The following is a 13520-nucleotide window of genomic DNA, read 5'->3' as shown; positions in this document are numbered from 1 at the left end:
CAGAAAAAGATTAATTCAAAGTGGCTGTTACTGGCTTTTACGCCTTGCCTTCTTAATAAATGTGTATGGTGCTGTCTCCCATTTTTACACCCTGCCGTTTAAGTAAGCTTCCTTTCATTTTCTTGGTAGAAGTGATATATAAATATAAAGACACTGCCACCTTGCCCAATAAAGGTAAATGACAATGTTTAGGCGAAGGCCCCCCTTCTACAACATTCCCTTTGCCAGTGCTACGCTTTTCCTTTTTTACAACTGGAACTAAAATCCCCAGTGTTGGCTGTTATTGAACACAACTTTCTCTGCCATGTGACAGTGTTTGAGTGGGATTGCTAGAAGCAAGTACTTTCACATAGGAAAAGGTTTCCTAATACCTGCAAGCAATGGTTATTATCAGCCCCAGTCACAGAGAAAGGAGCAGAAGTGGAGCACTGAAAAAGTAAGTTTAAAAAGGTTGAAGGTGGTTAGGTGGGGCTTTCAAAGAAACTATCACTTAGTTTATATGTAAAGGAAGAGCACTGTTGCTTTATAATATAGGGAATATTTATAATATAACAAAATAATTATCATGGCAATAAAAGTAAATATGTATATTGACTTTTACTAAATATGAATCCCGGTTTATGTCATACAGTGTGAGCAAATAATTGTGTAGTTTATATGCAAAGAAAACATTTCTAATACATACATTTTGGACAACATGGAATACTATTGTATGGTAAACACTAGATTTGCTAAATCTACATTATACAAATATAATAGCCAAAGCCAAAGTATTGTGTTTGAGATATCCATATCCACACTCAAATGTCTACAGGTATAACTATTATGTCGAGGGGTAGTTCAAGACTTCAACAAGTATATTTTTTTCCCCATTATACACAGTAGGTAGAAGCTTTGGAAAGCTATATAAATTATGAAGGTATATCAATTATTAGGTGTGATGTCATATAATACTATGGAAACCATATAAACAATTCACAAAGTGAATTCATTATCTGAATGCCCTACTAGTGGCATATTTTAGTATGCCTACTCTGGTTTCACAAACACAAGTCTTATGGCTGGATACAACCTTGAATAGCAATTCTTCATCAGAATAAAAGTCTTAATAAGTGAAGATATCTTACTTGCACATGTATTTTGTTGTGCCACTGCTTGTGATTCCTTTGATCACGTAGCATTCACCTCCGTTGACACAATACGTTTTCTCTTTATCTGAACATCTGGATAAGTGACTTGCTGCTGAAAAAGAAGTAAACATTTAATGAAACTAGTTTATTGCTATATCAATCGTATAGATGGTATTAAATGTTTTAAATGTGGAAGTCAATCACAAAGAGTAACTGGAGATTTTGCAGATAAAAGTGTCCCATCATACTGACATAGGCCATGAAGTCTTTGGTGGACATTGTGCTATAAGATGTCACTGTGGATGGATACTGGAATGCATAATTTGATACTCTCAACGTTGCCAAACTCCCTATGGCGGAATGATGAACTTCTCTCTTCTTACTACCTCAACAACCACAACCTCAAACAGCCTACAGAGGATGTTGTACTAGGCAGAAGTCTATTATGTGTCTAGAAGTAACATTTGTTGGCCATACTTCAGTATGTTAGTAAATCCCTTCCTTTCAGAGATGACATGTGCTTAATTAGTGCAAAACATTTCAAATTACCAAACATATGTATGAAAGTGATGTATTTCATTATTACTTGGAAAATGAAAATTAAACTTGAAAAACATCAGTAATCTCAGTTGAAAGGAATTTTTGCTGCAGCACCATAGTATGCCTTTTGATTTACTCTGGAAAGTCTTTTTGATGATATTGTTGTTGTTTGCAGTTTGAAATTTGAAGTATCTAATTCTTAACAAATGTGAACAATCTGAGTCACACGTAAACTTAATTAATAGGAACCAGGCTAGATGAACTTCCAATACCACATAAGCATAGACCTGACTGTTTTTGCCCTTTTGAAAAAAAACTAACTTGCAAATGATTGCTGATCATTTACAAAGCAGTGATCATAGGAGTCCCTTGCTAATGCCAGAAAGTGAGATATGATGAACTACAGCTGCTCTCAATTGCCTTAGATGAAAACATGTTGTGGTTGTCACACAAAACTTTGATATCCATATAACATGTGGAATGTTCCTTTGCTTTGACATGACACATGCTTATACAGTTAATAACATTTGATAAGAAAGTAATGGAATGTTAACCTAGATTTGCATTTCGACAAACCCAAGTGGAAAGCTAGTCTACTGTGCTCAGTTATGAGGGCTCACATTGCACATGGATGTCCTGTAACTGATTTTGTGTGCATGCCTTTCTATCAAAATTCAAGATGTGTCATGCACTTCTAGTATCTATTTCTTGAAAAAAACAGCAAAAATACAAACTTATGGACAACATCTGGCAGAACCTTTTTTCCATATTATAAAAAAACCCATATATAGTTTGCTTTTAGGCTATAGTTGAAATCCCAAGGCAATGATACTAGCCCTAGACTCACAGTTCTTATAAAAAGTAATCCTTATAACCTCCCTAACACCTAATAAACTTTAAATTGTTTAGGAATGTAGAATAGGCTGGCATGTACTGGCATTAGAGAGAAATATTCTAGTACCTTTAAAACATCTGCATTTTATAAAGGGGAGGATAGACATCCAAATCTCAAATGGTAAATTTTCATTAGTAGGCATTTCTCATTAGTTACAATTCAGACTCAATTTTAGTTTTAATGTGTTGCATATCCTTCATAGTACATGTCAGAATACAACACGGAATAGGCAAAGGTAGGTAGGTGTAAAGCTGCTGTGTTTCTCTGCATAAGGATTTTATCATTCGTGATCATTATAGGAAACTGCTCAACTTTACCTTTCATGAAATTATTTTAATTATTATGGATAGGCATACCATAGTTTATAAGAAATAGAATAAAATATTATTAAAGTAAAAAGTGGCCAAAACCTTGATAAATATATAAAGAAAACCAAGAGATGAGTTTGCTGGATTAGGATTGCTTGAAATATATTCAGCAATTATTAGACTGTACAATTTATATGACAAGTGACATCCCATTTATTTATTCAGATAAGTTCCCAGCAGTACTGGTGTCCTTAACAAGAGCAGCTGTGATCAAATATTTTGCAGGATACCCTATGTGACTTCACACAGGCAAAAAAAAAAAAAAAAAACGCCTTAGGCAATTTTCAACAAATGGCCATTACTAATTATAATGTGGAAAAACATAACTGATCCATGAAAAATGTTCTTATTCTCAAATCTCCGATGACAACATAATGCTGTTTTCTCTCATTTGAAAAAAAAAATAGTAGAACCCTGCTACACAGATCTGGTGAATGAGGAACAACAGTTTCCTAGGGCATTTTTTTTTTTTTTTTACAAATAATGTCTCTACTGAATAAAGTATAAGAAAAAACATAAAAGCATAAAAATTGTAAAACTTGCAGCAACTACATCTGTTTACATACTTCAGATAATTGTTGTCTTGAGACAAGCGACTGTGCTCAACTCGGGCAAAAATCTGACATGTGCACCGAAGGATCATTTCCAGCAACAGCAATCTTTGTTATGACATAGTTAGATTCTATAAGTTCTGTTCATCAAAAAGTGTTCTCTATGTAACAGAGGCAATTCCCAGTCCTTCAAACAGCAGGCAGACATCTCTCTGCTCATCATCTTCAAAGCAAGGTTTTCCCATCTATATCTAAGATGGCCTAATACTACTACTTATTCTGAAATTTAGTTGTCTTAAATTCCAGGTAATAATAATGAATTTGAAAATTATGCTTCAAGTTTTTTTTTTGGAAAACCTATATAGATAAAAGCCACACATAAAAAGTCATATGAACATGTTCTGTTTGCATTTACTCTTCTTTTTCCCCTCAAAGAATGAGCATAGCACAAGCCTTAGATAACTTATCTGCAGGACAAACACTGAGCAGATAATATTGGACAATGTATTTCCTGGAAGCATGTCCAAATAGGAGAAAACACAGATTGAAAGTGACTTTATTGTATTTAGAGATAATAGCATACCAGCCATTTCAAAGTGTGCTTTCCAGATAAAATAGCATGCAGTATAATAGAAAATAAGGTAAAGCTTAAGTCAAAAAAAGATACCTGCAACATCTCTGAAAATTACTTCTCTAAATGAATAATTTATGCGCTGATATTAGCAAATAGCTTGATAAGAAGCATTGGGTTTGTAGGCATATACACAAGTTCTATGACTTGGGATCTCAACTGATTTATTTTCTTTTATTGAGCACTATGTATGACAAAGATCTATACAGGTTATTAACAATAAGTTAATAACCTGTATAGATAAGTTAAGTTACAATGAGTCTTCTCTGTATTTCATACCTAATAATCCACTTTTAATCATTGGTTAGTTGTAATGTACCCTAAGTAACTTATTTCTTCTCTTTATATTTTAGCCAATAAATGTATTTTTTCCCATCATTAATATTGTCTTTTTAATTACTTGAAAATGTGCAAAACTGGAAAACGTTTTTGATGCATCAATTTCAAACACCATTTTAAACCATACAATTTATAGAATGATATGTATGCCTTTTATCTACAGTAAAACTACCTGAAAAAAATAATGATAACTTTTTTCAAGTCTTCTAAATTTACATTACATAAAAAACCCTTATTTATCAAGTAAGTATTGACAAAGTTATCACTAAATAAACAGTTCCAAAGTAAAAATAAAAGTTATTAAGTTTTAGTTAGAATAGGGGATGGTTAGAGCCTGTGCTAGATTTTTATTGAGGAATCTCAGGGATTTCACTTCCTGTCAGCAATGGGACTGATGAAAACTCTATTTAACTGGGATATATTGAGAAACAAAAACACAATTTACAAACAATGGTAAAGAGTTAGAATTTCTGACAATGTTTTGATTGCGGTCTTAGCCTCCCTGTGCTAGTGCTTATTGCCTTCCGCTTTTTTTTTTTATTATTATTTTTTAATAAATGTACGCAAAGAAAAATGTGTTTCTTTATTTAAAATTCTTTAACAAAAACCTAAGAATAAATTACAATTATTCTGCTTATAAATATAATTGATATCAATTTGCAAATAATACGCTAGGCCTTTTTCATTTTCCCATACTGTTTTATTTTGATAATTTATTATCACAAATAATTATAATTTGATATTACACAAGAAAAATATTGGAGTTGCACAGGTGCAATTAAGGTTCAGACCATATGATGAAAGAAGACATACAGCTACTATATTTCTAGTCTGGATGGACAGGTTTGACATCTGCTTTAACCAGTGACTTCTGTGAGTAGAGATTAGCCAAATCATTATCACAGGATTTCCTGAGCAAATTCTACTGCTCAGGCCAGTCACTGTGCAGATACACACTGTTATTATAAAGACTGAGGCATTCTTTGGCAGGTTCAGCTTGGCAGGTATGAATGAGCTTTGCAAGAATATATTTCAGAATAGGGAGCCACATAATTTCCTGACTTGTGACAGATTAGGTAATGTGATGTTTAACGTTTTAGGATTCCAAGAAGAAAGTATTCAGAACAATAACTGATTACGCAGTTGTTCATTTCATAGTTGAACAAGAACACCCCCCCCCCCCCCCCTCCGCCCCGCGCGCGGCCCGCCAACGCTCCCCCCCCCCCCCCACCAAGGGCCATGTAACGTTGATCTTCATGCTGCGGACAATTGGCCAGCATCTGGAATAAGAGACCTCTTACCATCCCTTACCTTCCCTAGCTAGATACATTTGCCCATAACAATGTCCTTAGTTTCATTGTACATTTAAAAAAAAAACTATGAGTTATGAAATAAAGTAAAAGTAATAAAGTAACTTACACATATACATATATACATAGATACATTACATTTACACATTAGTTTGCAGACAATGTATACAATCTTTGTGAGCAACCTAATCCCATATAATCTTTTTACTGCTACTAATTATCTCTGATAACATTTTTTTTGACAGATAACTGTTCTAGATATAATAGCACCCTATAAACCAGAAGACACGTGCCAATCTTCTATGTATTTCAGATCTACTTTATAGTAAAAGTGACCTAGTTGATTGCTAAAGGCAGCAACTCTCCTGAAGTTTTATCTTTAGGTTTCTACTCAAATATCCTTGAGTACACTAATATTAGGGCACCATTCATCAAATAAATTAGATATTCTACTTGGCAGAACTCCATAATTATCATTGACTAAAGATGAATGAACATCTGCTCTACTGGCAATTTCCTTAGCGTGGTTTACAGTCCACTATAGATTCATCCACCTATTCTTTAACAGATTAACACCTTTTTTTCTTTTTTGTTAATTCATTCAATTTAAACAAGTTAACATTATGGGAACACATGCACACAACATTACACTATTCAAGTATTCTCCTTCAAGTGCTGAAGGTTACTGACAGGTACCAGCATTATAAGGTATTCCTGCTGTTCCCGGTGAGTACATTTTAGAGAGTGGTAGAGATGATGAATTAGTATAAATGTATTTTTTTTTAAATGTAAATGTATGATGCATGTCCAGACGGGTATGCAGTTCACTGGCTTTAAATTGCCATATCTCAACTCAAGAGGACCCAATCACTAATTTTCAATTAGTCTACTTTTAATTAGTGACTTTTTCCATTTTAAGATATTTTTTGATTTTAGTTAGGAAACAAGGCGCAGTATTATTCTACTGTCTCCAGGTGGAGCTGAAACGTAAAAAGTGTGAACATCTGTAGGCACGTACTAAATTATAAATCTATAGATAGTAACTAAAAAAAAACTTTTCTGCATTTAAAGATGATTTACCTTTACTGACAATATAATGGTATTTTTTTACCAAATGTTTAGAGACACAAGTCAAAGTAAGTATCTTTCCTTATTTCACACAGTAAAGGCAATTGAATGAGTTAACTGTTATATTCTTTGTCTCCGAGTAAATCCAGATTTAACAGGATTATTCCAGGCAAACTGAACTCTTGGTGTCAGTCACATTTTCATGTTGTTTCATGTTATCCACAAACCTTCTTTCCAATATTCACATGCTAAGCATAAAGGATTCTTTTAATGACACAAATAATTACAAACCATAAATATTTAATTTTGTTACATATACTTTATATGGGTATACTTATATAGGCCTTTCATGTGATTATATCCTTGGGGTTAATAGGAAAGATAAAGTGGATATCTGACATATTGTGTAATATCTTGTGAAACTGCTTATAAGAAAAATCTAAATGTTATAAAATATTGCACTAATGTAAGAATGGGGTAGTCAAACATGATCACCACATTTTTTATATATTTAGAATATTGTGGTGTAAATATGTTGCCAACTCCTGCTTTAAACAGAAAACAGGTCATTAAAGCAATTTAAATGTCGGCATAAATACACAATGGGTATCTCAAGCGCATACCAGTTTATTGCACCATTACAAAAAAAAATTAATGGTTGGATATAGTGATGTCTTTGGGGCTAGTTTCCCTTTATAAAACGATAACCTATCCCTTTACTGATTCGGGTAATACAGTTGAACAAGGGAACCACTTACAGATCGTCCTGGGAAACACTGGTCCAGGTTCTCTGATCCGCTCTTTGTCCCCAGTTAGCGGCTGGATTTGGAAAGTATCAGCCAATCAGTGCACTCACGTGCTAGACATAGCCCTGTATATTTACCATACTCTGTAACATACAGTCTTACCTGGTCTGGTTATTACAGGCCTCTTGTAAAGTGAATTTGCTGTCACTGTAAAAATATGAACTATTTATAGAATAAGGTGCATGGTGTCCTATGGAGTTCCTATTTGTCCTTCCATACATGTATTCACTTTACAAACATTGGATATATTTGTTTATAACCATCACCATCTTTATTTAATGACATTATTTAGACTATAAGGTCTTCCAGGGGTCATGTTCTCAAGAAAGCAAACACCAGGACACTGAGGTCATCTGTACAAGTCATAGCACTGGCAGCGGATAGAGAGGTTATGGTCATGTAATTAGTACTAATTCTGTAACCAGAAAATGGCAGCTGGTAGAAGTCAAAGCTCTGGGCTTATAGAATGTTCAGTATTCTAATCAGTTAAGTATCATAAGGCCATCCTAAAGAATAGGATGTGCTGGTGACCCGTATAACAACCTAAATGTTTTCGTTTTGATTTTATTAGTCATTATTTCAAAGCTGCAAAGCACTGCCTAGAAAATAAATTTGGCCGTACCTTGTTCTTATAAGTCAGCATATTTGTTCATATAACTTAGTAGTATGATAAAGCTATATTTACTACAAAACATTCAATCATGAGAGCAGAAATGCTTATTTTTTTTTAATTTATCTTGAACATAATCTGATATTAAAATAAACACAAATAAATATATTCAAATCAACTTCACAATATATGCTATGCTAAGTAAACATTCTCCACTTTCTTTGTAAATCTACCAAATAGTCTATTGAAAAAAGTAAAGAGCTTTAGCAGTAACAGTATAAAAAGGCAATCTGTTTAATGTTTCAGATTGCTGTGATACATCAGATTGTTCTAGTATATCATTATATGTTTACATTTCAAAGTAAGTCACCTCTAAACTATATTAACTGCAATCAGTGTGTGGTAGACCAACAACTGTCTTTGCTCAATTTCATTGTAGGGGAACTGCTTTAACTGAGCCATGAAGGTATTTAACATTCAATAAGTTAGGCAGTTCATAGTTCACTGGAAATGTGCTAGGCCAGCATCCAAGCTTAGTATATCTTCAATCTCTTTTACATCTCTTCACATCTCCTGCAGGTTGGAAATATTTCATCTCCATTTCTAATGTGAGATTGCACTGATGTAGATCATGGCTTTGTAAATAATGAGAACAAGATACAAATTCCTGGTTCAATCTCGAGACATAAATAGTTCATGGTCACGGTCTGCTGGCCACAAAGAACAATAGTTGAACTAACAATTTCATTAGCTTAGGTTCTGATTTTACCATTACTACATTATATAGGGGCAAACTCATCACTCACCAAGAAGTTATGAAAACAAAGAACTACTTTACTCATTATTATTCTTTCAACACTAAACCATAGTGCTTAACACGGATCAACGGTTTATTGAACTAACCCTGGAAAAATGACTAATATAGTTGTAATACAAACTTGGTTTCAAATGTTCATCATTAGTCTTTTATGTCTTGTAGAATGACTTTACTAAAAAGTATTGCCTGGATTCACAAAATATGTACATTTTTGATGCATTATTGTAGGTTACAGATCATTTACTAGTGAGCAATGTTCATAAATTCTAACACAGTTTATCAAGCACCAAATCTTTTAACTACATCATTTAATAAGTAAATCAGCTGTCTGCAGGCTGGGAAATATATGTAGAATAAGGATGGAAAGGCTGTAAAATAATACATATAACTAATTGCTTGTCTTTGAGATTAACACTCTTTAATATATAATGTTCAGAATCAGACCCACTGGCTATATAGGTTGACATCAAGTGTCAACCAAGAATTCTATCACATTAATCAGTTAGTTGAGGTGAAGATATATTTCTGCATACAGATAAATCTGTTTATTTGATGTGCACAATGCTGTTTTTTGTGCTGCCTGTTCAGTTAAAACAACAAAAAATTAAATAATACAAAATATATAATTAGATTACAATTTGGAATACCTTTCTTCTTTTAGTTACTTGTATATTCATTTGTATTCTGATTTTTCAAAGAATTAAACATTTTTCTGTTTACATAAAACAAAAATCTTTTATCAAGGTCAAGCTGCATACAATGTGCTAGAGAAGGCAATACAAAAATAGACTTTGTCTTTATTTGGTGTATTTTATTACAATCCATTAGAGCTGACTCATGCTTTTTCTTTCCACATTGAGGGCACTGAAATCAATGTAGAAATCCTTACAAATGACAAGCTAAATGTGAAAATCAAGGACAATGTCAGCTGCAGATATCCTTGCTGTGATGTTAAGGCGTTCAATACTTTAAGTCAGTATAGGGTTATTTTGATTAATATTTTTTACATCCAACCATCGTTAAAATGTTCCAAATGGAGCCCAGGGACATTAACAGATTAGCATGCTTATATATGTTATTACTATATGTACAGATCAGTACATGCAAATATTAATTAGATCTGAGTGTACAATAACCATAGAATTACCTGTGTGCTTGCCACCCCTGCTCATAAAATTCAAAAGGCAGGATCTAGTTACAATGAGATGAGTTATGATGACACTTTTGTATCCTTAGGGAAGTTCATTTGCTACGTAACCAGAACAGAAGTTTCTTGGTTTACAATTATATGTGACAATTGGTACTGCATGCTTCTCTGGGGCCAGCTGAATGTTCATGCTATCATTTTCCACATTTTCAGTAGGTAAGGACAAAAAAACAACTCCTAAGTAGTTTCTAGTATTAATCACTTACTTCACAGTATGACTGTAATATATGTCTCTTTGTCGTTAGCTCACCAATGTGTGAAATTGTTAAGTTACAAACTGCAGCTAAAGCCCTGACCTACAGATCAATAAAAAAAAGGCTGGCGTCTACCATGTCCATTCCTTGTGGACCAGTATGACCTCGTCTACATTCTATTATGAAATAATGTCTATTAGCTACAATGATTTCTTACTTTTCTTTACTACAAATATTATTTATATTCTCAATAAAAGCAATAATGTCACAAAACAGAATTGTGCTAATTAAACTACACAGTAAAACCAGGGGTATTTCTATTAATTATCTGATATATTAGTATTTAATTTACCCTGTACTTATATATATTAAAATAGGGTGTTTGAATTAGCAGTTACTTTACATTATTTGGTATTCTGACAGTATATTTGCCCCTAGCAAAGAGTAGCAGCTTGTTGTAAGGGTAGTTTCTGCAAAAGCATATTCCCATTAAGAGAACCTGGGCATGGAACTAAGAAGATGAAATCAGAACATTACCAATCATCTAGCCAAACTGTGACCATCCTTTAAAAAGCTATACACAAGCAAATCTCCCATCGTAGGTGATTGGCACCCGTAAAGACCTTTTCAGTCTACAAACAATCCCAATGACATTTCTGTGCTATTAGATTTTGTCTTTATGGGTTAAAATCAGCAAAACAGCAAACCTGCAATCTTCTATAATGCTATAAAAGAACAGCCTACTATATGTGACAGGTCAAACAACGGAAAAAAGACTAAAATACCAAATTGGACAATCTGCTGCCATAATTCATTCATCACTCACTGACATACTTTTCTGTGAAGCAAAACTATCATGATTAATGTTGCATAGTGCTTTTATCACATAAAGGTCTAAGTTACTACACATGAACATATACAACACAGATTACAGATGCAGATCATAAACACATAATTTATGAGCAACCCCAATAACACATGTAGGGCTAAATTAAACTGATCATAATATAAAGTAAAATTGGCTTCTTTTCTGCTCTGCTGAACTCTGAAAAAGATCAAAAGGTGGTAACACATAGTCTAATGAACAATTTTGGAAAAAATACAAGAAACTGTGCACAGATAGCTACTAGTGTCATTTTTCCACCTGCAGTATCCCTTATCATTTACATTACGGATGACCTATGACACTGAAAGCCCAGAAAGCACAGTGCCTATGCCACTCATATGAAGCAATGACACAATGTCAACAGATAACACCATAAGGAATGTTGGCTTTGCCATTCTCTTTTGTCTTTACACAAAGCGGATGCAGAGATTAATGAGCAGCGGAAACAGGTTAGGCACTAGGGCCAAACTGCCCGGAATATTCATTGATAGCGCTTGAAACAAAATAATTATCATACAAACTGGGCTCAAGGTTTATTTCATTTCAGACTCAAAAGAAAATTTGTTATTTCTAGGCATATTTCCGAAGATAGCTCCAGTAAGTATACAAGTGTATACATCTAAATTTTGGAAATTGCAAGTAATATTCAAAATAATCAAGGTATGGAAATAGATATAAAAGTAAAAAATAGAAGTAAGCAAGATTTGACAAAAAAAACTAAAGGGGTAATTATAGCAATAAATGTGTAGTACCTAGTGAAATATTTCACCCAATGAAAATGCATGTTGGATTCTAACTTCCATTGCACATTAGTTATGTTCTAATGCATTACACAGGTTACATACAATGTGATTTATGCTTTTATTATAAAATACAATTAGGTGCCTAAATCAAGGTTCATACACTATGACTATCTCACAATATAATATGAAGGGTGTCTTTGATGAACTTCATACATCTTTTGTCATATTACAAGGAAAAAAAAGTTAACCGTTATGTTTAGTTCCTAGTTCTCCTATGCTAGGACGTAGTATGAATTTGTCTATATAAATCCTAGGTTTGAGGTAAAAATGTTACCAGATACCACCACATCTCAGTGGGACTGGGTTCTAATCACACTCTGCCTTTCCTACACAAAGTTTCAGATCTTTCAAGAATGTAAAATAACAATTTAGTTCATCTATTCATTTTGATAAAACTATGAAGTTGCTTAATGGTAAGACTTACATTAAAGTCAAATTAATCACCACAAAATAGCAAGCTGTTCACTTAATCGGTATCTGGGTCTTTACAACTAGCCTAATTTAATGATTCAATTTTGTGCCATCAGGGTCATGAAGAAACACTCCATCAATGTCACCTACAAACCAGAAAGAAACGGATCAGTTCCATTTTTAATGATTACTTAATTAGCTTAAGTGGTTAAGGAACAAGAGTTTCCTTAATGCAAAGAAGCCTACTTTACACAAGTTCTGTGTAGATGTACACCAGATTCATGCAGTGCCTGAAGCAATACAAATTAAACCAACCATAGAGGGTCTACATTACAGATTATACAGCATGATATAATACATAATAATAATCAGACTGGGATGCTGAAATATTATCTAAGAAGGAGAAAACCAATGTACAGTATAAACTAATATAGTAGTATAGTAATATAACTAGTAATCCATAATGACCCATCTGAATTCAGATTTGACTAACCTAACCTCAGTAAAGGAAAATATTTGATTGCAGTGGAATTATTACATACTTTGCACACTATTACTTCTGTTTACACTGCTTAACTGAATAAGCCATCTAGATTTTGGAAGGCTGTAAAAACTGTCTGACAATCTATAAACTGAGAACTGCATTAATGTGCACTTTATATTGAGCACCACTCAAAAAAATTTGGCGTTGCCGATGATTCCTTCTAAAATGACAGCTCTGCAAGGAGTCAGGCTTGAACTAATGAACCCTAATATGTTTAATATACAATTTCAGTGCTAACAATGAAATGGAGAAATATAATTAGGCAGCAAAAAAACAAAGATGATAATATGCTGTTATCAGGCGTTTTGATAGCTATGCTGATAAGCCTTTTACCTTACATTTACATAGGACTGGAACTCATTAACTGCATTGCTGTGTATTGACTGGCTGCTAACAGACGTTCTGGTTGG

The 13520-nt window shown here is 33.4% G+C and overlaps 1 protein-coding gene across 13 annotated transcripts in view; it reads right to left on the bottom strand.

Moving 5' to 3' along the window:
• Positions 1 to 13520, bottom strand: part of NRG1 (neuregulin 1) — a 441354-nt gene that overhangs the window by 23782 nt on the left and 404052 nt on the right. For 9 of the 13 annotated variants that reach the window (XM_072405255.1, XM_072405258.1, XM_072405253.1 and 6 more), the window contains one exon: positions 1128 to 1242. In XM_072405255.1, coding sequence (XP_072261356.1) covers positions 1128 to 1242 — 115 coding nt within the window. The remainder of the gene's footprint in view (positions 1 to 1127; positions 1243 to 13520) is intronic. The other 4 variants (XM_072405254.1, XM_072405257.1, XM_072405261.1 and 1 more) reach the window with 1 other exon arrangement.

The sequence above is a fragment of the Pyxicephalus adspersus genome, chromosome 3 (genome assembly GCF_032062135.1).
Source record: "Pyxicephalus adspersus chromosome 3, UCB_Pads_2.0, whole genome shotgun sequence".
In the NCBI taxonomy this organism is placed as follows: Eukaryota; Metazoa; Chordata; class Amphibia; order Anura; family Pyxicephalidae; genus Pyxicephalus; species Pyxicephalus adspersus.
This window is presented reverse-complemented; position numbering and strand designations above follow the sequence as displayed.